At 40.9% G+C, this 24,241-nt stretch overlaps 1 protein-coding gene across 7 annotated transcripts in view; it reads right to left on the reverse strand.

The window, feature by feature from the left end:
- TRPM3 (transient receptor potential cation channel subfamily M member 3) overlaps positions 1–23,626 on the reverse strand; it is a 271,182-nt gene extending 247,556 nt beyond the window's left edge. For 4 of the 7 annotated variants that reach the window (XM_069880809.1, XM_069880805.1, XM_069880807.1 and 1 more), the window contains exon 1: positions 23,505–23,626. In XM_069880809.1, the coding sequence (XP_069736910.1) occupies positions 23,505–23,594 (90 nt within the window). In that variant the 5' untranslated portion in view covers positions 23,595–23,626. The remainder of the gene's footprint in view (positions 1–23,504) is intronic. The other 3 variants (XM_069880808.1, XM_069880806.1, XM_069880811.1) reach the window with 1 other exon arrangement.
- Positions 23,627–24,241: the final 615 nt, after the last annotated feature.

Raw genomic sequence — 24,241 nt, forward strand, 5'->3', positions numbered from 1 at the left:
GACAACAAGGAATGTCTGATTTATAGGCCTTATAGGAAGAGAACGCAAACTCTCAGTGTGCAACAAAGTGTATGTAACCTGAAAAGACAAGTCATCCAGATGGAAAAGATGCTCTATAAAAAGTAAACCATTCCACACAAAAGCGAATGCCCCATACAATAGAAATTTGTGGATTTGCAGAGATTTGCATTCTTATAACAAAGGCAGAAGTCAACTGTCAATGCATGTCATAATCTTCACATTATGGGGTTTTAGATAAGACAATCAAACAAAAAAGAGTTTGTTCAAGGGATGTATCATGATGGTCCATAAGATGATAACAAAGAAGTCAACTGTTTCTTCATATGCTATATAAAATCCAATGAACTGGAATCATTGCCAGCCTCCAGAACAGTGTGCAATTAGCACAGCTGGGGCTGCCAACTGATTTAGCACAAGCCTGTATCTGACAAATGACGTGCATGAATAACCAAAGACATACAAACCTTGCCAGTTTAAGAGCAGTAGCACTATATTCAGACTAGACTTATTCAAAAGAGAACTCAAAAAAATTACATCACTCTCAAAACTAGAGTTTCACATCATAAAAAGATCATGGAAATCTTGTCTTTGCTACTTTCAACACTCAAGCAATCATAAATGAGGTGAATTCAATACTATATATACTTTAGCACCAAGTGGGTAAGAATGTTGCATGTTCACTAAGAAAACATGACACTGTCTTTCCTGTAAAATAACATACAGCAGACTGGTGAGAGAGACACTTTTCCCTAGCAGTTTAAAGTGAAAATCTTCAGTCGGTCATAAATTACTCGCATGTAAGTACACAATAACAGATCACACAAATTCCACAAATTAAGACATTTCACATTAGCACAACTGTGCATAATCCAGGCACAGGGACTGAAAAACTAGTGCTGCTTGAGTGTGGTGTTAGGGTATCACTACTGTAGCACCTTCTCTGATCATTTCCATAGAATTTATTATTTTTATCTGGTATATTGCCAGATCCAGCCATGTTTGAAGATAACACTTGAATGCATCAAACTAATAATACAATTCTGAATAAGGACATTTTCATCATCTCCACAGCAAAATATCAAGAATAAATTAAATTTATAGGCTGACATCAAAAAGGAAAACGAAAGGACATGTTGACTGTGTTGGTACATTATTACCTTATGAAAATTCAGACAACTGAATGAGTAATAAAAATACTGTACAAACTTACACAAACAACCTACATCAAATAAAAATAATCAATCTCACTATAAGACATGAAAGCTGAATCTACTTTGTAAAAATCTGTCCTGCCTCTTGGGAAGTATTTCCTATTCTGCAGCAGAAAACATGAATATGATAGATTACCGTATGAAGAGAGCAAATCTGAATGTGCAGTGTAGATTTACTATATGAAGAATGCATACAATGGTTTTCTAGAGGTATTATATTTAATTCAGCATTACTCTTCTAATCTTTTCTCTTACAGGCTCACTATTTCACCTTAATCTTAGTCTGCAATCCTTATAGTTCATCTTTCTGAAACAGACATTGTCATTCCTAGCAGTCAATAGTGTATTCCTAATTTGGACAAAAATTTTTTAAAGTGCATGAATTAATAAAAGAATTTAAATATGTGCCAAAACGTAGGTACTATCAAGTGTTTTAGTTTGTTACTTTATTCTGTTGGTTATTTTGTATTCAATGTTAATAAATGCATTGTCGGTATGTATTTTTGAGTAAATACTAGTGTATGTTTTATGTACACAGGCACAATCAATATATCAGTTGTTATGCACTGCATCATGTATTTAAAAGGAAAATAAAATCCTGCCCTGCTGTTATCCCTGAAACTGCCCTCAGACTTCATTACCAAATCACCACTCCTTTTTAGAACATAATTCATTTTATAGCTTCACATCTCAGCATCATAGCAAAACATTTGTGTCATTGGTAGAAATAACCCAGAGTCTACAAAAGGACAGAGGAGGAATTCTGGGCCAAATTTCCCCTAAGTTCTGGTTCCACTTAGGAAAGCTGTAAGGACCATGAAATAGAAAAAGATACAGCTTGAGCCCAAATCAGCCGAGGCAGCAACTTAAAACAACATATGTCCTCTGACACAATAGGTCTCCATGCTGTATATATGCTGACAGGCTGAGAGAGTTGGCGTTGTTCAGCCTGGAGAAGAGAAGGCTCCGAGGAGATCTTATAGCAGCCTTCCAGTACCTAAAAGGGGCTACAGGAAAGCTGCAGAGGCAATATCCATAAAGGCTCGTGGTGATAGGACTGGGGGGACCAGGTATAAACTGGAGAGGGGCAGGTTTAGAATAGGCATTAGGAAAAATTTCTTCACCATGAGAGTAGTGAAAGGTGAGGTACATATATAGAATCATAGAGGTACTGAAGTACATATACAGAATCACAGAATCACAGAATAGTTAGGGTTGCATAGGGCCTTGGGTAACCTGACCTAGTGGGAGGTGTCCCTTCCCATGGCTGGCGGGTTGGAACCAGATGACCTTCAAGGTCCCTTACAACCCTAATTATTCTATGATTCTATATATGTACCTCAGTTAAGTGTCTTGAACTTGGAGGTAAGACTAAGAGGCAAGTATTCAATATCAGGTTTATTAACACGTTTATTGGGGTAGTGTAACCATTCCTTAACAAAAGTAATTCTGAAGAGAGTGAAAGGGTTTTCTCCTAATTCTTTTTCCTTTAGCAGGTAATTGCTTGCAGCACTTAAAAGACTAGTACAAAATTATAGTTTAGGTTAAGGTCCTTTTGTTTAGAATGCTTTTTATTTTTGTAGACAGTTTTTTAAAAGACATCTTTTACCAGGAAGGTGAAAAAAAAGAAATTAAAAAACCCTGAATAAAGAACAAATTATCTATTCAAACCATGTATTCTGTCACAAAAAAACCTTTAGGTCTGGGGGAAATATGCAGATTATTAAGTAAAACGTCTTACCAATGAAATATAGGCTACTTAAAACTGAAAAATACATACCCATCCCAAATTACATACATAATGTGCAAAAAAGTAAATTTGCCCGAGACATAACTATGGGTACGTAGTGGTTATATGAATGTGTTGAACCTTATTTTTTTTACGATCCATCAGAAAAAGCTACACAGGCCATGTAACACTATACTGAAGTACTGGTTCAGCTCACTGGATCATAACTTGTGAATTACCTATAGAGTCATTAATGCTAATATCCTTCTTCCTTTGAGGTCTGTTTAGAGATTTCTTGGCCAATTAATCAATCTTGTATTTGTTAGCTCATACGCCATGAAAGTATCAAGAACTGAGAAGGCATTGTTCTGGGGTTCTGCTACTTATCCTGAGTACAAAAAATACTAACATGATGTTTCCTAGGCATCTAATCGTCAATGGAAATAATGACTGCTGATAGAGCATATCATGTTCAAACATACTGAATGATCCAAACAGTAACTTAATTAAGAATCCAACAAGTACCTTTTTTTTAAAATCTAATTTGTACCAGAACTGCTGTGTTTGTCATGCAACAGACCTTGTATATGGGAAGAAAAATAACAATTCCTACCTCTTTTTAATTCAAATATGGAGGAGGAAACTATCCTCCTGTAATATGAATTATCATTTCCACTTTCTGTTGAGAAAATGTTTTTAGAAGAAAACTGAGATTCACTTCTAATATTTTTAAGGAATTAAAAGACATTTGGAAAAGAAATCACATGACCTGGCCTTCAGTATATTACAGATCTCTCTATGGGTAACCTGATCTAGTGGGATGTCCCTGTCCAAGGCAGGGGGTTTGGAACTAGATGATCTTTAAGGTCCTTTCCAACCCTGACTATTCTATGATTTTACGATTTACCTGAGTTCTAATTAAAACACTTCCAATCCTCACAAGTCTCTTTGTCACAAAGCCAAAACAAAAAAACAGCAGAGCTCAAAGTATGGTTGATGCCCAAGGCCTAGTGAATACCTGGCGAATAACTCATGTGTCATCCGGCTAGATACAGCTGCATAACCTTAGCAGGTGATTAATCGTCCATCCTTCAGAAATGGAATTATCTGTCTGTATCTTCTTGCTTTGGAAAAAAATGTAGGTGTTGCTACTACAGAACTTCAGAAAGGATCCTCCAGGATCCTTCAGAAAAATTTACTGTAAGTTGATACTTTGTTCCCAGGTACAGTCACTAGCTCATCTTTCAAGGACAGGAGAAAAAAGGGAAAACAGCCTCTGGACAACTCCAGGGAAGAGGGAAGGAAAACGAAGGAGAGGTAACTCTTACACAGCATGTGAAATTATCTTTAGTCAGAAGGTTTAAGTTACAGTATCTCAATACAGACCTACAAGCAAGGTGGAAACTTCTAAAGAGTTCTTGTTCTCTCTGCTGTGCAAATTTCCTTCAGTGGATAGAGACCTTATTCCTTATAAGACAAGATAATTAGCTATACTTATGATCTCTTACATCATATAGCCTTCTTCAAAGTGTACAAAAAATTATTCTAAGGTGCAAGCTCATAGATGGCATTATGACAATGAGATGTATGAGTGTATATGTGAATACATCCAGCTCAGCTGGAGTTGAGCAATTCCTCCACAGCACTGATTTAATAATACATTTTAGGCTTAGGAGAAAAATAGTTCAGGCAGTGGAATGTGTAACAATAAGAAAAAAAAAAAAGAAAAAGCCTTGCCCTACAAACAAACAGCAATTGTTTGGTATGAGCCTCTAAACTAACACTGAATGAACAATTCTTAAGCTTTTCAGAAAACTATCATACTTTTCCTTCGAAGAAGGACAGTGATGTTGAGAGCACAGGGTACTGAGTTTTTATTTTCACCAAAGTAGAAAAGCTTTTGCTTGTATTCCGTATATTAACACCATGATAAATGCTTCAAATACAGCACAGCTTCTTGAGAAAAAGCCATAACTGGATGGCTGCTTAGTCGTTTACCCTGAGAATTTGGTCATATCAGTATACTCTGCAAGAGGGAATATTTATTTATTAAAAATATCCCACCATATATTTATCTTAAATGGAAATTCTTTGTAAAATATAATTCAGGTGTTAAAAAGGTGGGGTTTTTTTCCAAAATATTTTAAAAAATACTGTAAAAATAATGGTGTTTAAATTGCCTATCTAAGAAAATGGGAAAGATAGCAGGAAATTAATGAAACATTCAGTTTACTAGATTGCTTTAAGTTCTTTTATGAAGCACTCAGAATGATACGTTGATTTAAGTGAGACTAGGAAGTCTTCCACAGCCCCCCTCCTGCTCCAAAAATAATAATAAAAAAAAAAATGTTCACTACCATCCCCATACTTTTGCCCAGGCCTTGAGCTATGATTGCTCTGGCCATTCTGAAACCTATGCAGTCTTCTTCTGCAACCTCTTCTCCAACTCTGAGGGGTTTGGCTACCTGTACTCAAGGCCAGCTCTGACAGAGGCAGATCACAGCCCTGCAAGCTTCTGTAACACTTGCTGCCTCCACAGCAATCCCTGTCAGCAAATCCTCTGCACTGGAGAATTTCTCTAGGACTGTGACCTTGTGTCCATGGCTGTGGTTCACTGTACAAATTATGAAGTTGTCTGTGGAAACTGACTGTGGGGCAGTGATCCCACTACAGCTTAGGGTTGACCAAGGCCATTTCTTTTGAGATGTCCAGTGCAAATTCACCCCAGAGGCTGAAGCCTCTGTCAGACCTGACTCCTATAGACTGGTGGCGTCTCAGTTTGCCCAGGAGCCCTCAGTTTCTACCCAGCTGTGCACTACATCAACCACTGCCTCTGATGTAGATAGCAAGACCATCCAAAGGGGACTGATAACACATAAGACCCCAGAGATATTGTCTGCCCTCATCCTGCACATCATTTTCCTATGTTCTCTGCCTGCATGATTGCAGCAGCACAATCTCACTAACTGACAATCTAGATCCTTGTGCTTTTCTCTGGGAAGGAGATAGCCACAGCCTGAAGAAAAAATCCTGCCTCAGGATCTTACAGGATGAATGTTTCCTCTGTGATAGCTGCCAGTGATGCCTACGCTTATTCATATAGACTTATCAAAACAAGTCTTGCCAAAGAAATGACTGATAGCCCCACTGCGCCTATCTGTACATATCTGTGCACAAACAAGTAAATATTCAATCTGAAATGAAGGAGTTCCCAGATAACAAACAGCTTGACAGCATGCAGCTGCTATAAATTGCTAGCTCAACCACAGGCATGCTGAAGAGTAAGAGACATGACTGCCTGAACTTTCTGAAAGATGCCTGTTGCTGTAGATCAGTTTCTACAGTTGTGATACAATCAGCCATCCAAACAAATTGGTGAGACACCCAGCTGCAAAGCTGCTACAGCAAAACCAACTCAGGAACATAATTGCAGTGTAATATGTACTCAGTAACCACTCTCCTCCACATCCACAAATACATAGAAAGTTTGTCACCTTTTACCTTTGATACAGTCACTGCCATCAAGCACCGAGAGTAACTTAAGAAGACTTTTCTGACAACTGTTGTATTCGAGAGGTTCATGTGATAATAGCCTAGCAATGGCAGTGCTGTTCTGCACTGCTTAAGAAAGTGTTTAAAAAAAACATATCTGCCCACATTTAGAACAGAAGAGATGCTAGAAAACCTAAGACTTTTTCTTTGAAGATTCATAGTCTTTTTTCCATGTTGCAAACTATATCAAATCAGGAGAATACAATTCACCATATATCTCCAGTTAGATCAGACTGCAGGTTCCATACAGCTCAGTTCTGAGAATCTCCCAAGGATGGGAAGCTCTCCAGACAACCTGTTTCAGTGCATACACACTCTTATGATTACTTGTTTCCATTACTCACGTCCCAACACTACATCTCTGAAAAACCTCTGGTTTCATCTCCTCTATAACCCTGCTTTTAGATGACGAAAGCCAGAAACAGGGTTGCCCCTCTACCTTCCCTTCCTGTGGTTGACCAAACCCAGCTCGCTCTTGAATGGCATGTATAAAACTCCCTGGCCAGTTCAGTGGTGTCCATCCAAGTCACTCCAACATGACCATATAATTCCTGTTCTGACATAGCACTCAGATGTGGTCTCACAAATAGAGGTGAAAGTTCACTTCCCTTGACCCCTGCCAGACAGTGACCTAACACAGTGCTGTATGCAGCTGGCCATCTTTGCTGAAAGAGTACACTAGCGTCTTATGTTCTGTCTTGGTGTCCACCACAAACTCCTGTTTTCACCCACCACTGTTTCCAGCATTGAGACTCCAGTTTCCACCCACCGCTGTTTCTACTACTGACAGTAAAAGAGCAAATGGAAAGTCAAGTAATGTATTAATTTTTTTATAAATTATCTGGATTCAGGAGTCATATACTTCACATAAGTTTGCCAATGATACTAGACTAGGAAGAGCTGTGAACTCTCTCACAGGTAGAGAGGGTTTACAGAGAGATCTGGATAGACTAGAAAGCTAGGGCAATTGCCAGCTGTATGTTATTTAATCAGAGTAAGCACCAGATCCTGCACCTGCAATGGGGTAATCCTGGTTATATGTACAAACTGGGAAACAAGAGGCTGGAGAGCAGCCCTGCAGAAAGAGATCCAGAGCTTTGGGTTGATGGTAAGTTGAATATGAGTCAATATGAGCATGCCCTGGCACCCAAAAGAGCAAACTGTGTCCTGGGATGTGTCAAGCAAGCTGGCTGAGAGAGGTGATTGTCCCATTCTACAGTGCACCGGTGCAGCCCCACCTTGGGTAATGTGTGCGGTTCTGGGTGCCTCAATATACAATGGGCATCAAACTAATTACTTTTTCTGAAAAAGGGCAACCAAAATAGTGAAAGAGGGCAAGACTTCCACGGAACAGCTAAGGTTACTTGGTCTTTTCAGCTTAGGGAAATCTGAGGAGTGACCTCATCACCATCCATTAACAACTTCCACAAGGAGGGCAGGGGAGAGGGAAGTGCTGATCTCCTCTCTATGGTGACTAATGATAGGACTTGCTGATTGTTAAGGGTCCCTTCCAACTCAAGATAATATATGATTCTGTGATTCCAAGTATATATGGCTGAGCTAACTAATTTTAGCTTAGATCTAGGACTAATAATCTGGTATCTCCAGAGTGCAAACAGCAGCTTGTGAAAAGTTTATTTTGATTAGATCAAGTTTCTGCAACAAATTCGTATTTGTAATATTACAGCCTAAAATATATTTGTATTTTATTATGTGTATGAAGTTCAAAGACATTGTGTTAGTGTTAACTTTTCTATTTTTATCTGCTTTATTTTACTTATGACATCTTGTCAACATTTCTGTTGCTAGCCTACTTCTATTTTTTATTTTTAAATAACCCACTTTTATGAATGGAATTTAAAAGAAGTCTAGTACAATCAGAGATATACTAATATGTATGCAATCCAAACAAGTGGGGTATAATACTAATTGCTGCTTTAAGCATGAAGTGTTCTAGAATTCATGTATTCATAGAGTATTCAGATCACGTATCAATTACCTTAATTAACCATGAGTATCTCAGTCCTTACTGAATCTTTCTTTTTTCACACTGGAACAAGGGCATTATGTTATGCTGCCTGTGGCCTGCTAGTGAAAAGCTGAAAGGCCCCCCAGCAGGAAGCAAGTGTTTTAATGACAGCTAATTAGAGTCTCTGAGGAAGACTTCAAATGTGAAAATCAGAGTCATAGCCTACTGCATCATGGAAGCGCAGAACAGGAGATCGAGAAAGAGCTAAAATTTTAATGGAGCTGTTTTCATGCAGACACATTCGAAGTCCATCATCTTAGTTGTTTTGAGTTCTCCAGCATCAGGAAATCAGATAACAGTCTGCTAAATTTGTATTGTGACTGTTGTTTACACAGAATGTTGCCTGTTTATGTTGGTTTATGAAAAATCAATTTAGAGTCAAGGGTTATTAATTCTGAGCACACAAATCCAAGATATTAAAAAGCAACTTTGAGGATGTTAATGGTAGTTTTATTCATGATAATACATATTAGGTGCTTCCAAACTGGCATTTTTCCCCTGCAAGAGATATTTTCTAGACTATACATATATATCCAATGCATGCAATACCACTTGGGCATAAGGAAGAAAAGCTGTTGGAAAACAGACACATACCAGCTTAGTGCAGGTGCGTTTGCAGCATTATCACATCATCCTTGCTTTGGCTAAGGCAAAGGAAGAGAGTGTATCCCAGAAGTGGGGTCCAACTGCCATACCAGGCAAGCTTAAATCACTGTTGGGGAGAAAGACTTCCTGACACAAAATGATCAGTGCATTTCAAATAAGCTTGTAGTAACAAGCACTAAAAGCAGAATCAGGGTTGGGATGACCATCAAAAAGAATCTGTCAAGGCTTGAAGCAGCATTCTACGAAGTGATCAAACTGGTATTGAATAAAGCGACTTCCACAAAATGAGCTAAAGCAGAATACTTCACCATGCAATTCCAAAGCATTGGGAGCAAACGCTCCACCATAAATGTGTTTTAACTGTAAAAAAAATATCATTTTGTGACTGCATCAATGCAAGTGGTGTCCCCTGGGGCTCAGTGCTGGGTCCAGCCCTGTTCAATGTCTTTAACAATGACCTGGATGAAGGCATTGAGGGAACCCTTAGCAAGTTTGCAGATGACACTAAGCTGGGTGGAAGTGTGGATCTGCTGGAGGGTAGGGAGGCTCCACAAAGGGATCTGAACAGGCTGGACCACTTGTCTGAGACCAATGGCATGAGGTTTAACAAGGCCAAATGCCAGGTCCTGCACTTGGGGCACATCAACCCTAAGCAGTGCTACAGACTAGGAGAAGTCTGTCTAGAAAGCTGCCTGGAGGAGAGGGACCTGGGCGTGTTGGTTGACAGCCGACTGAACATGAGCCAGCAGTGTGCCCAGGTGGCCAAGAAGGCCAATGGCATCTTGGCTTGTATCAGAAATGGTGTGACCAGGAGGTCCAGGGAGGTTATTCTCCCTCTGTACTCTGCACTGATGAGACCTCATCTTGAATACTGTGTTCAGTTCTGGGCGCCTTGCCAGAAGAAGGATGTTGAGGCTCTGGAGCGAGTCCAGAGAAGAGTGACAAAGTTGGTGAGGGGGCTGGAGAACAAGTCTTACGAGAAGCGGCTGAGGGAACTGGGGTTGTTTAGCCTGGAGAAAAGGAGGCTGAGGGGAGACCTTATTGCTCTCTGCAATTACCTGAAAGGAGTTTGTAGAAAGGAGGGAGCTTGCCTCATCTCTCAAGTGACAGGGGACAGAACAAGAGAGAATGGCCTCAAGCTCCATCAGGGGAGGTTCAGGCTGGACATCAGAAAAAAATTTTTCCCGGAAAGGGTCACTGGGCACTGGAACAGGCTGCCCAAGGAGGTGGTTGAATCACCATCCCTGGAGGTATTTACAAGAGCAGTGGATGAGGTGCTGAGGGGCATGATTTAGTGTTTGATAGGAATGGTTGGACTCAATGATCCTTTGGGTCTTTTCCAATCCAGTGATTCTGTGAAACAAGGTCTAGAACTGCCATCGATAGTAAGCATATCCTCATTGCTCAAAGAAAAAGCTTTCTTTTTCTATGCTGCTAATCAATACAATTAATAAATGTTCCACACATTTCTCTGCAGCTACACATATTTATTTAATCATACTAAATAGTTTGCTTCAGCTTTTTGCCCTCATCATTTACTGTAAAGGGAGAGTAGGTTTTGGATTTCATATAGAAAAAAATTGCATCAGAGATACCTGAACACATGCCCAGACTCTAATCAAATAGCATAATGTGCATTATTCCTGTCCTAGATTACTGCAGTGTTTCTGCTTCACGCTTCAAGCTCTGCTATCTGGCAAATAAAGATCACACCTCTGAAAAATTGAAGAAACGGTCTCCATTAATTCAACTGGATTTCAGATGAATACTAAATAAATTAATGGAAATTAACACATTTCATGACACTGAGATGCTTAATTTCTCAGATTATTTGATGCAAACAATTTGCTCAGTTTCAGTACTTTATTGAAGACTTCCAGTTGTAGCTACATCTCTGGCAGATGGCAATATGGCATGAACAAGTAGTTCTTATTTGTTCTACCTCTACAAACATCCATTTCAACATGGGACATTTTAGTAATGCTTGAAAATTTTTGAACATTAAATAAAATTGGAAATTTGCACCACTTGAGAAATAGAAGTGACCAAAAGAAAAAACTTTCATTCTTGGATGTTAGTAACAGCAGTCAGCAGGTTCTAAGGTGAAACAATTCTATGAACAATTTACTATTCCCACTTGGAAGAAGCTAAAGCTCCCACTGTTACTATTAGTAAGAAACTGAATAGGATATTTTCGGCTTGATGGATCAGACTTTTATATTTAAATTATTCTTAAATAATTATATGTATCAAGATAAAATAACCTGATCACATTTAATTTCACACTAAGAAAGACAGAAAAGATCATGGAAAGGTATGATTTAGTTGCCATCACAGAAACATGGTGGGACAAATCCCACTGGAGTGTGGCTATCAACAGCTACAGGCAGTTCAGAAGGGACAGACTGGGAAAGAGGGGTGGAGGCATTGGAAATGGATAGAATTGGAAGAGCTACTCTCTGAAAAGTAGCCACAAACAGGCTGAAAACTTGTGGGTCAAAATTAAAGACAGAAGAACCAACAGGAACCTTGTGGTTGGTGTATACTACAGGCCATCCAATAAAGGAGAGACAACCGATGAAGTTGTCTTCCTCCAGATACAGGAGGCTTCACGCTTGCAAACTCCCATCCTACTTGGGGACTTCAACCACCCCGACATATGCCAGTAAAGTAGCATGGCAAGCTGTAGGCAATCCAGGAGAATCCTGGATTGCATTGAAGACAACTTCTTAGTCCAGCTGATAGAGATCCTCACCCGAGGAGATGCAATACTGGACCTGATGGTCACTAATATAAGCAAACTCCTCAGTAACATTAGGATTGGAGGCAGCCTGGGCTGCAGTGATCATGCACTGGTGGCGTTCAAGGTCCGATGGGATATAAGACAGGGAAAGAGTATAGTCAGGAGACTATAAATTTCAGGTAAGCAGACTTCCAGCTCTTCAAGGAATTACTCGGTATAATCGCCTCCCCCTTCCTCCTCCTCCCGCCCCCCTCCCCCCGACATGGTTCTCAGGGATAAGGGAGTGGAACAGAGCTGACAAGTATTTAAGGATGCTTCCCATAAGGTGGCGCAAGAGCAATCAGGCCCCGTATGTAGAAAATCAGGCAGGAAAGGGAAGAGACCAGCGTGTCTGAGATGAGACCTGCTGGTTAAACTAAAGACGGAAAGGGAACTGCACAGGCAGTGCAAGCAGGGACAGGTAGCCTGGGACATGTATAGGGATGCTGCCCAGTTGTATAGGGATGAAGTCAGGAAGGCGCAGCTGAAGATGAACTTGGCAAGGGAAGTGAAGACTAACAAGAAGGGCTTCTACAGGTACCTCAATCAAAAGAGGAAGGTTAAAGAGGACTTACCTCCACTGATGGTTGGGAATGGTGATCGTGTATCAACAGACGAGGAGAAGGCTGAGGTACTTAACAGCTTTTTTTGTCTCAGTCTTCACAGATAATTGCTCCCCTCACCCCCCGGGACATGGGACAGCAAGAAGGTGACCAGAGGGATAAACCAGAGGAGGATCAGGTTCGTGACCACCTGAGGAACTTGAACACTGATAAGTCTATGGGACCTGATGAGATGCATCCCAGAGTCCTGAGGGAACTTGCAGATGTGGTTGCCAAGCCACTCTCCATGATATTTGAAAAGTCATAGCAATCAGGAGAAGTCCCTGGTGACTGGAAGAAGGGTAATGTTGTGCCCATTTTTAAAAAGGGTAGAAAAGACGATCCTGGGAATTACTGATCTGTCAGCCTCACCTCTGCGCCTGGGAAGATCATGGAACAGAACCTCCTAGAAGCTATGCTAAAACATATGGAGGACATGGAGGTGATTAATGGCAGCCAGCACGGCTTCACCAGAGGCAAATCCTGTATGACCAACCTAGTGGCGTTTTATGATGGGGTAACCACATCAGTGGACACGGGTAAACCAATGGATGTGATTTATCTACATTTCTGTAAAACGTTTGACACAGTCCCCTACAACACCCTTCTCTCTAAATTGGAGAGAGATGGATTTGATGGGTGGACGGTTGGAGGGTTGTATTCATAGACTAGTGGTCAATTACTCCAAGTCCAGAGGGAGATCTGTGACAAGTGGTGTCCCTCAGGGGTCCATAATGGGACCAGTGCTGTTTAATACCTTCATCAATGATATTGGCAGCAAGACTGAGTGCACCCTCAGCAAGTCTGCAAATGAAACCCACCTGAGTGGTGCAGTTGCCACACTGGAAGGATGGGATGTACAGCCAGAGGGACCTGGACAGTCTGGAGAAGTGGGCCTGTGAGAACATGTCATGAGGTTCAACAAGGCCAAGTGCAAGGTCCTACACCTGGATCCGGGCAATCCCCAATTTCAGTACATGATGGGGATGATGTGATTGAGAGCAGCCCTGTGGAGAAGGGCTTGGAGATGCTGGTCGATGAGAAGCTCGATATGAGCCGGCAATGTGAACTCACAGACCAGAAGGCCAACTGTACCCTGGGCTGCATGAAAAGAAGAGTGGCCAGCAGGTTGAGTGAAGTGATTCTGCCCCTCTGTTCCTCTCTTGTGAGGCCTCATCTGGTGTAATGTCTCCAGTTCTGGAATCCTCAATGTAAGAAGGATATGGAACTGTCAGAAGGGATCCAGAGGAGGGGTACAAGGATGATATGAGGGCTGGAGGACCTTCCATATGAGGACAGGCTGAGAGAGTTGGGCTTATTCAGCCTGGAGAACAGAAGGCTCTGAGGACATCTTATAGCAACCTTCCAGTACCTGAAAGGGGCATACAAGAAAGCTGGAGAGGGACTATTCATAAAGGCTTGTGGTGACAGGACAAGGGGGAATGGGTAGAAACTGGAGAGGGGCAGGTTTAGGCTTGATATAAGGAAGAATTTATTCACTATCAGAGTGGTGAGACATGGGCATAGGCTGCCGAGGGAAGCTGTAGATGCCCCATATCTGGAGGTGTTCAAGGCCAGGTTGGAGGGAGCTTTGGGCAGCCTGATCTAGCAGGATGTCCCTTTCCATAGCAGGGGGGTTGGAACTAGATGATCTTTAAGGTCCTTCCCAATCCTAACTATTCTGTGTTTCTTTGATAGGTCTGAAAACCTTTTTGTTTCCCCCTGCCCTCCAATTTTGTGTTAGAAAGATCAAAATCACCTTTTTATTCCAAAGAAGTGCATGTAAAAATTAAATTTCTTTATTTGTATGTAATGAAGGGAGTGCATATGCTTTAAGTTCAGTGTCTTAATAAGTACTATGTTGTTGATTGTCCCCGACATTGAATTTTAAGATTTCTTTGCTAATGTGACCACTAAAAAGCACTGGTTTTATTACTATGCAAAGAAACAGAAATAATATTTCTGCTGTGTAAATACAAAGTAATTGTGCCCCCTGCCCAAGCTCTCCCCGAAGAATGACAGTTGTTAGTCACCTCGCGTTCTTGTAAAGTCATTTAAATCAGAAAGATTTTGTGGGCAATTTTACAGAAATGTTATTTAGTCTCTTCATGAAACAGAAATGAAAGAAGGTTGTGATACTTCCTGTTTTCCTATCAACCCTTCCCCCGTTCGTAGAGCTAGCATTAGTATGGCAAATTGAGCAGCAGTTCTGCATGTCCCTGCTGGTCTTTCCAGTAAGACATCTGAAGACTAGAGAAAGAGTGGAAAAAGCAAGTAGCAAGGGCGTCTTAGTCTAACTTCTGTAGCGGAAATAGTGGGATAAATAATTCAATATCTGCACTGGAATATGACAAGTAGCCATGTGTTATAAGTACATTTATTAAACTAGCCAATTTCCAAACACAACACAAGAATTTTTAAGCACAGAAGGCTGCTACATCAGTCCCCTCTGCTTATAGTGGGGAAACAAGAAATGACAGACATTAAGTGCAGCAAGAAAGATCCAGGGGGACACAAGATAAAAGTATTTCTGATGGCATAGACAGAGTCACTGTAAAAGACTGCCAATGAGGGTTATGGCTTTAGGAACTTAAACATCTGTACAAAATTATGGATATTGAAGTAGTCCTGCTAGTGGCAAGATAGAGTAAGCAACATCTGGGGGTGTCTTTTCATTATGTATCCCAATTTACCCTGTTCTCACAGAAGAACGTAAGTGTAGGACTTCTAAAACAAATGGCATATTTTTTCTTAAGACAAAGTTGTATTTGAACTGAATAATTTCAAAAATTATTTGGTTTCCAAGCACTACTACTTTGCAGACAGATATATCAAAGACAATACAGAATTACAGTCATCTCATGCAAAAATGAAGGGATATCTCTAACTACTGCTATGCTTGTCTTAACTAGCATTTTGGCCAATCTTGACGGCACAATCTTTGGACAAAATACCTACCTTTCAGACCAAGAGATTTGGCTTCTTCCTTGAATGGCTCAGTCATTGGACTGCATGTAGCAAATTATTGTTATCATTTCTATTCTAACCTGGCACCACTACTGTTTCTGAGAGTACAGACTAAGCAGCTAAATGTCAGAAAACTGCTCTGAGTGATGCAGTTCAAGAAAAAGGCCAGCAGGGATATAGGCAGAAAAAGCCCTGAGAAAAGCAGTAGTATACGGCTAGTTGTGCAGACAGTTTTAATGTGACAACACAGAATGTGCAGCCAAAAAGACCCCAAACCTGTTCTACAAATATGGTCTTCCACACAAGACACCCCCTGGAATTGAACCTAAAAGTTGCAGAAGGATGTATTTGAAAAATGCCTTCTGTAATTCAGAAAACTTAGAAAACTCTACATACAGTCATAGAAAAGTCATTTTGGAAGACTGTCAGGGTATCCTGTAGTTAGTTCATCCAGTTGTAGTTTTGGTCTCTCTTTCTGTCTGTATGCAAAGATGCATGTTGAGCCATCACACTGGGAAATTGAGGCATGATGTTGCATTACATCAGACCTGGTAGCAACACACCTGCCAATTCCATAAACCACAAAGTTAAAGAAATGGCATCCGCAACAAAACAATGGCTCAGTAAGTTACTACATCTGCCTTCTGCATCTACCAGTAACAGCTGAAGGCAACTGAAAGACAGCTTTCACTTAGTCACCTTCTCAATAATGTAAAATCAGCCTGATGATTGTTTTAATTACAGTATAGGAATCCTGATATTTGCTTCAGTAACTTCCTCAACACTGCTAAAAGCATTTTGTCAGACTGTTCCATGTCATTATGTTATTTGGGGGATGAAAGATATTTTTGATTAAGTGATTTTATTTCATGCTTTATTACTGGCTTTGACATAAATTTCCAGAAAGCCCCAAGGGCATTTCTTTTTACAGTGTAGCATAGTCTTGTTAGCAATTCAGGTGGAATAAAACCACTCAGCTTTGCTTTATGATCTTGTGTCCTGAATTTTTCACATGGCAGCCTTTCAAACATAAGGAACAGTATGTCAGACCAAAAGTAAACTCTTATGCTGCTAATACACGATTCCAATAATACATTAAGCAGCATTGTATTTGTAATCTCTTGCTTGTATGACTTCCATACTTAGAAGCATTTTACAATTAGTTGTAAAACAATAGTGTCTGTTCAGAACCACCCTAATTTTTTTCTATTCTGTTAATATACATTTAAATTGCTGCTTTTTTTTTTTTTTTGATTACTTCTCTGGAAAGAAGACCATTAGGCATCTCTCTTGCAGTCACAAATTAGGAAACTTGCATTTACTTCCCAATAGGTGAGTTTATTGCAGTGTTTCATGTATTATCAATTCTTGCAAAGGCCAGTAGAAATTGAGGCTACTTGCCTGTAAGTTTACAAATCTGAAAAGACTGACCCTCATGAGAAAAAGAGATCATTATGAGTCATGTCCTTCTGCATGCTGGAAACATGGACAACCCTGGGTGACTTCTCCAATACCTCACCTCCACCACTGTAGCCCACCAGCCATGCAACACAGAAAAAACCCCACTGTATTTTCTAAGATAATCATAAAGAATTTAATGATAAAGAATTTAATGAAACAGCAGGATTTAGGGAAAGCATTGCAAAATAATATTTGCACACAAGAGGGAAAAATCCTGTAGTCATTGCAGGATCCTTAATTTATGCTGCATCAAGACAGAAAATTTAATATTACCTTTACTGCCACTTCTCTTTGAAGGACACTCACATGGTGGTGACATATCTAGAAAGAAAATCTTTTTTTTTCCTAAAATTCTCTGGTTTAAGAGAAGAAACTTGGTGTTCACACAGCCTTTTCCAGCCTAAAAGTCAAAATTATTTTTCCTTCTATGTGACATAGTAGACTACAGCCTCCTTCTTCAAGTGGCACTGATGTGTTTACTTCTTTCCAATGTACACTGTCCCATGGAAACATGACATCTACTGCTAGGATTTTTGTTTTGATCTCTTTTTTTCCTTTTTACTTTCAGGAGAATATTTCTTGTTGTGGAAACTGATGTGCTGCTACATCACTTCCAAGTCAGTGGTCACCAACCTGAGTCATATTCATGTAAAAGATTCAGTCAATAAGGCAAATTGCTAATGAGCTCTGATTCCCCTTAGATCACATCAAAAAAGTACACTGCATCATAGAATCAACCCCATGAAGGAAATATCATTATCAGCTTCCACATTCCTTCCCTTTCAGAAGAAATAAATTGACATAATCTGTCAGAAACACCTTAAACGTGAACACATCCAATTACCATGTGAGAAGTATCAGCTCATCTTGTTACTGGTGAGAAGGATGAATTCAAGAAAGAGGCAGCTCTGGGGAATGTGCAACCCCCAACAGGTATATTATCAGTTCTTCAACCCCAGATGTAAAATGTTTTCACCACACTGCCATTATAAAGTCAGAAGTGCTATTGGCACAACTAACAGCTGAGTAGCAGTAATGAAGCCTACCTGTGCAAACGTGCTGTGAAGATACATTGCACCACCCATTGCTCCCCTAATTAAGAGTGTAAGATCAAGTTTTCGATGATAAAGCATGAAGCCGCAAAGACACAGTAATGCCCGAGTCAGGTGTCTTTCCATCCATCCTTAAATGATGAAACTCATAACACAGAGGCAGAACACACAACAGAAAGCAGAACCTTTGCTGGTAACATGGCTTTTTGAGCTTCTAAGGACAAATAATGCACCCCTGAAAATTGGTGAATTAGACTCAAAACCATGCAAGATCTACTACAACTCTAATAGATACAACTATGATATTTTTGGCAGGAAACAGAAGTTTGTTTATAAGATTTTTTTCTTTTGGAACAGAACCTGTATGCACTCTAAAAGCTCATCTATTTTTCATATGGTGTAGAGCATCTCACTGTACTGAAAGATGTGACTAATTCTTCTATTAGCAAATTTATAAGAAAATCTTTACGTTGACTGATATTTTCTACATACCTGTGTTTTAAGCAGTCTGCTCCTAAGGGCTGAACCGTTACTCCTTCCCAGAATGCATCAAATCTTCCAGAAGGAAGGAGAGCTCATTCATTATTACAATTTAAGTCAATAAGCAGCTGAGTGCAGGCACAGGTAAATTGCTTCTCTCATTTTACTGTCAATAATGTGCATATTACTTTCAGAAAAATTTAGTGTGCCAGCTCACTGATGACAACAGTATGCATTAGAAATTGCTCCAAGTTTCTCAGTTTTTCAGTTGAGACTTATTAAACATGCTCTCACATTTTGCTACAGTTTGAAAAGTGAATATGGTAAATTAACTAAACTAATAATCAGAATCAGTTCTTAAGTGGTGATGAAACAGAAGATGCCACTGCCATGTAGACATCAAAAAAACTAAGAGAAAAAAACCCACACACTTTGACTGCCTTTGTGTCTGGATTTCTGTTAATTTTCTCATTGGTAGTGAATGAAATAGCATAAAACTTAGCCTTGGCTTCCTTTCTCGGGGGGCCATGACTTCTTGCACAAAGTGGATCAGAACTACTTGCCGACATTCACCCTTCCTTAAAAGAAATAAAAAGGTATCAGGGTAACAAAACGTTGGCCAATCACACAGGGAAACAAGCTTTAGAATTCAGGTAGAAAAACACAAGATGGACAAGTCACTACTGGAAAGCCACCTCTGGAAACTAACCTGGCCATCTCAGGAGAACGATTGTTCCTTGCTCTGCACAAAGCACATGTGCTCAAGGCACTTTGTAATACTCTTCAGGTGGGAAAGCATTAGATGGTGCATCAGCATGTGTTTAAGCATATCGAAACAAGTAGAAAAACTATCAGCACTGAACATGCTACAGGAAATACCTGTTACAGGAAAAAATGGGAAAAGTGGAGGATGAGCTGATGACACAAGTCATAAAAATGTTCTCCAATGTTTTGTTTCAATGTGCACATCAAATACGGTTCCTTGTATTCTGTATGTCTGTTAGAAAGTGAAAAACTGAGAAAAAAAGGATTATAAAACCATACCTAAACTTGATAGCTTTAGTTAAGTGGGTTAGAACAGGAACACGTGCCTGGAAGAAAAGTACAGGAAGCAAAGCTAGACAGCACCTGCAAGTGCAGCTAGTTTGTCTAACTCAAATGTGGCCACTGTGGCCAGAAGCTTATCAAATGTCACATCAAACAACTGATTACTGCACATGATTTCAACAGAATGCAACAGAAGCCTACCTGTTGAATAACACCTTTCATCATTTCAATCTTTTCAAGACAACCCTACAGAGTCGGGTTTGTGAGTAGAATCATAGAAAGGTTTGGGTTGGAAGGGACCTTAATGATTATCTAGTTCCAACCCCCCTGCCATGGACAGGGACACCTCCCACTCGATCAGGCAGTTGAAGCCCTATCCAACCTGGCCTTGAACATTTCCAGGGAGTGGGCATTCACAACCTCCCTGGGCAAGCCGTTGCAGTGCCTCACCACCCTCTTTGTGAAGAATTTCTTCCTTATGTCCAACCTAAATCTTCCCCCCCTCCATTTTAAAGCCCTTCCCCATCATCCTATCACGGCATGGCCTTGTAAAAACTCCCTCCCCAGCTTTCTTGCATGACCCTTTCAGGTATGGAAGGTCTTCCCAGAGCCTTCTCTTTTCCAGGCTGAACAAGCCCAACTTTCTCAGCCTGTCCTTATCACAGAAGTGCTCAGCCCTCTGATCATCCTTGTAGCCCTTCTCTGAATCCATTCCAACAGTTCCATACCCTTCTTATGTTGGAGATTCCAGAACTGGACAGGCAGGGTCTCACAAGAGCAGAGTGAAGGGGCAGAATCACCTCCCTCAACTTGCTCACCACGCTTCTTTTGATGCAACCCAGGACACGGTTGGCCTTCTGGGCGTTGAGCACACACTGCTGGCTCATATCGAGCTTCTCATCAATAAGCATCCCCAAGTCCTTCTCCACAGGGCTGCTCTCAATCACATCATCCCCCATCCTGTATTGAAACCATGGATTGCCCAGATCCAGGTGTAGGACCTTGCACTTGGCCTTGTTGAACATCATGAAGTTCACAAAGGCCCACTTCTCCAGTTTGTCCACGTTCCTCTGGATGACACCTGCTGGTGCAACAACTAGGCTACTCAGCTTGGTGTCATCTGCAAACATGCTGAGAGTGCACTTGATCTCGCTGTGTATATCATCATCAATAAAAATATTAAACAGCACTGGTTCCAGTATGTATCCTCCATGCAAGTCCTTGAGTCCAGTGTTTATTTAGATCCATCAGTGTGAAAGAACTGATGAGCAGACTTAAAATTTTAAATGCAGACACAGGATAAGAATTTTAAACTCCTCATCAAGAAGACATAGAATTGAAAATTTTGTGCTATCTGGAAATCTTTACTCTCCCATTTTTAAAACTTCAGGCGAAGGTGTATCTGTAAACTTAATGATGTCACTTAGATTTCTTGTTATGGTACATTAAAATAAAGCATGGAAATCACAAAGACACAACAACAGTAAGAGAATATAAAATATTAATACATTTACAATTTACATTGAAATGGAGTTTGGCAATCATAGGTAAAGCATATAGTAATAAAAACGTGCCATTGTGCATCAGCATTTGCAGAGCTTTTTCTGTTATTGAGGGCATTCTCTGCAGGGAGAGTTTGTATAAAAAAAGGATCTGCTGTATGTCTACTGAGAAGCAATACTGCATTAGACCTTAAGACCACCATTGGAAAACCAGGTACTTAAAAACAAGCTTAGATTATTGCACTTGCCTTTCCTATGTCTGTGAATTTACAAGACCATCTTTCTTTTAGGAAAATTAAAAAAAAAAAAGCTGCTTCTTTATATTTTGGAGAAAGACACAAAAGAGAAAAGAATACAGGCACCATTCTGAAGAGTGAATTGTATATATAAAAACTTTCAAATTTCCTGAGGAAAAACAGGAAAATATTTATACTGCTTATATGGTAATTTAATGCTGCTGTCATCACACTCTTTCCTTAATAGCTCTTCGTGAAAGAAGAATTCCTTCAAGCGGGCTATTGTATATTTTGTGGAATTAAGACAATGGGGCCATACTCTCACATGACCCACTTGCTTTGAACACTTTAAATAATAAAAAAAAAAGAGAGAGGAAGCATAATTTGGAAGCAAAATGTTAGGCTGATTGGGGTCTTTGTAGATGCTGATAAATGCATTTCCCTCTATGATCAACCAGCTCTGCTCATCGGCTCAAGAAGATGCCAGAGTCCCACCTCCTTTGTTGTGGTCTCTTCCAAACCTTGCACACCCTTCCATGCAGAGTCTGCATATCTCTGGTTATTTGTCCTGCTCCTGTTAATTCCACAAGATCCACTCCCTATCTGGCCCTGAAAGATTCTACTTGTAGCTTTAGAAAATCATTTTTAGTCAGCTCTTTTAATAATTAATTGCAACGTTCACCCTTAAAATGTGCAATGAAGAGAAACCATACACAGGGGGCAACATTTGTCTGCCAAAAAAGATATACTGCAGACTTCTTTTCTCCTAATACTGAGAATGATAATAAAATTTCCCACATCTGAGTTCTCACACCTTGGGAAAACCGATTTCTAAACCTATCAGACTTGGAGAGTATCGATATTCTCATGTGTGCTTCTGGGGCAGGGAGGAGGAAGCCCATACGAAAGAATCAACATCACTTTCTGATTTGTTCTGTATTAGTCAATTTTGATTTTTCAGCAATCTAAGTTTTATTTTTCTTCTGTTCTTTGGAACTGCTTACAAGGTACATTCAGCAGGCATATGTCTGGTTTGGAAACAGAAATATTTTTCTAGAGTATCCCCCTCCTTCCAGGATGTGACAAATACCCTTTTATGACACACAGTACAGTCACTTGTGCATCACATATACAATAACTCTAAGTACAATATATGTTTCCTAAGTGCACTATCATACGCTACACTGCTGTTTAAATATGTTGCATTAGTAAGGACTGACCTAATTTCAAAGCTAGCCATACAAAATCAAACATTGCCTTGTAATACACTGTTAAAGTAGCCATGTTTTATCTGACTGCATATTAATTTCAAAGCCAAACTATCAAGTACTAAGATGAACTGAGATAACTAGCGTCATGGATCCAACATTTTATAAAACATGTTACAGGTGCAGAAGCCTAAAAGGACCTGCCTATATTGTTTAAATTTTCACTGTATAATCCAATTATTTTAGAAACATCAAGAACAAAGATGACTGTTCAATTTAATGTAACCCAGTTTTCATCAAAAAGTTGATTAAAGAAATTTTGTTTCCAAGTTACAAATATCTCTGAAACAGCTTCAGTGGGACGCACAGTAGGAGTGGTACTTTGCGTGTAGCGATTAAAAGCTCTCCATTGTCTATAAATCCCAAATACATATTTCAAATAACAATTATCTCATAGGAAAGCACACTTAAAAACACCTTCAACAGCACCTTCAAAACAGTGCCGCTTGTCTTAAACAAGTAATCATCAGAAAGTTTCAGTGATGCTTCCTGCACTGCTAGTTTTTAACTGAACCTGTTCCTCCGCGGAGCTTTCAGCAAGCCATGACGGTTTCTGTCCACTCACACACTGTTCCACTTACAAGTTGGTCCGAGCGGTGCTGGACCTTTGGGTATTTCTAGCTACTACATAAACCCCAAAGAACGGATAGCAAAGGATTGCCCATGAAGGAACACACCTTAGAAACAGACTCCTTCCTCGTCCCTAGAAGTTCACGGCTGGATTTTCCCTAAGACAAGGCGAGCTGAGGCACAGCTGCCATCCACCATCCATCCCTCACCCCGTTCTTACTCCTCTCACAGACCTTTCTCGACAGGAAAATGCGTCGAACTGGAGCTCAGAAACACAAATTCGGTAACTTCAGCGGGCTTAAAAGGTAGCAGAGGAGCTAATTAATAGCAAAGTTCGGACTATTTATAAATTAAGTTCCCCCCGGGCAGGTGCCGAGCGGTCCCCGTACCTTAAGGAGTCTGACGGAGGGGAGGAAGGCGGCATGGCACAGCTTGCGGATGGTCCAGTTGAGCGGCCGGGGAGCGTCGGTCTGATTCATGATCCCCCCGCGGGCGCTCAGCAGCGGAGCTGGCAGCACCTGCCGCGGGAGCCGCCCGGCGGGGCGCGGGGCGCCAGGCGCATCCCGCCCGCGCCGCAGGGCAGAGGGCTGGGCCGGGCCGGCCGCCGCCGAGCCTCCCCCGCAACGCGACCTCCTACGTGGGGCCGGCAGCGCTCGTGCATGCCAATTGCGGCCGGGGGGAGGCGGCCGGCCCGCCGCTCGGGGGCTCGGGGCCGGCTGCGCGGGCTGAGGCGAGAGGGGCAGCTCGCATGAAAAAAATAGGCTGCAGCGAGCGCTGCCGCTCCCGCTCTCTCCCTCCTGCCCTCCTCCGGGAGCAGCCAGGTTAGCCTCTCCCAGCCAAACGGAGCCATGCGCCTCGCTCCTCTGCTTCCCTGGGCGAAAAGCAGATAATTTAAATAAAGCAAGCCTCTGTGTGTGTGTGTACTTGCACTTTCTTTCCCAAAGCGTTGCGAGGAGAGGGAAACTGGCATGAGGGGAGGGGCCAACGCTCAGACAGCAAAGATTGAGAGGGAGAAAAAAATTATTTCACTCGATTTACCGATATAATAGACCTAGAAAGCGTAGTTTCATTGATCTGGCATTGTACCAGGGTGCTAGTGGCAAGTGGCAACGGTGAGCAGCGGTAC

The sequence above is a fragment of the Phaenicophaeus curvirostris genome, chromosome Z (genome assembly GCF_032191515.1).
Source record: "Phaenicophaeus curvirostris isolate KB17595 chromosome Z, BPBGC_Pcur_1.0, whole genome shotgun sequence".
Classification (NCBI taxonomy): domain Eukaryota; kingdom Metazoa; phylum Chordata; class Aves; order Cuculiformes; family Cuculidae; genus Phaenicophaeus; species Phaenicophaeus curvirostris.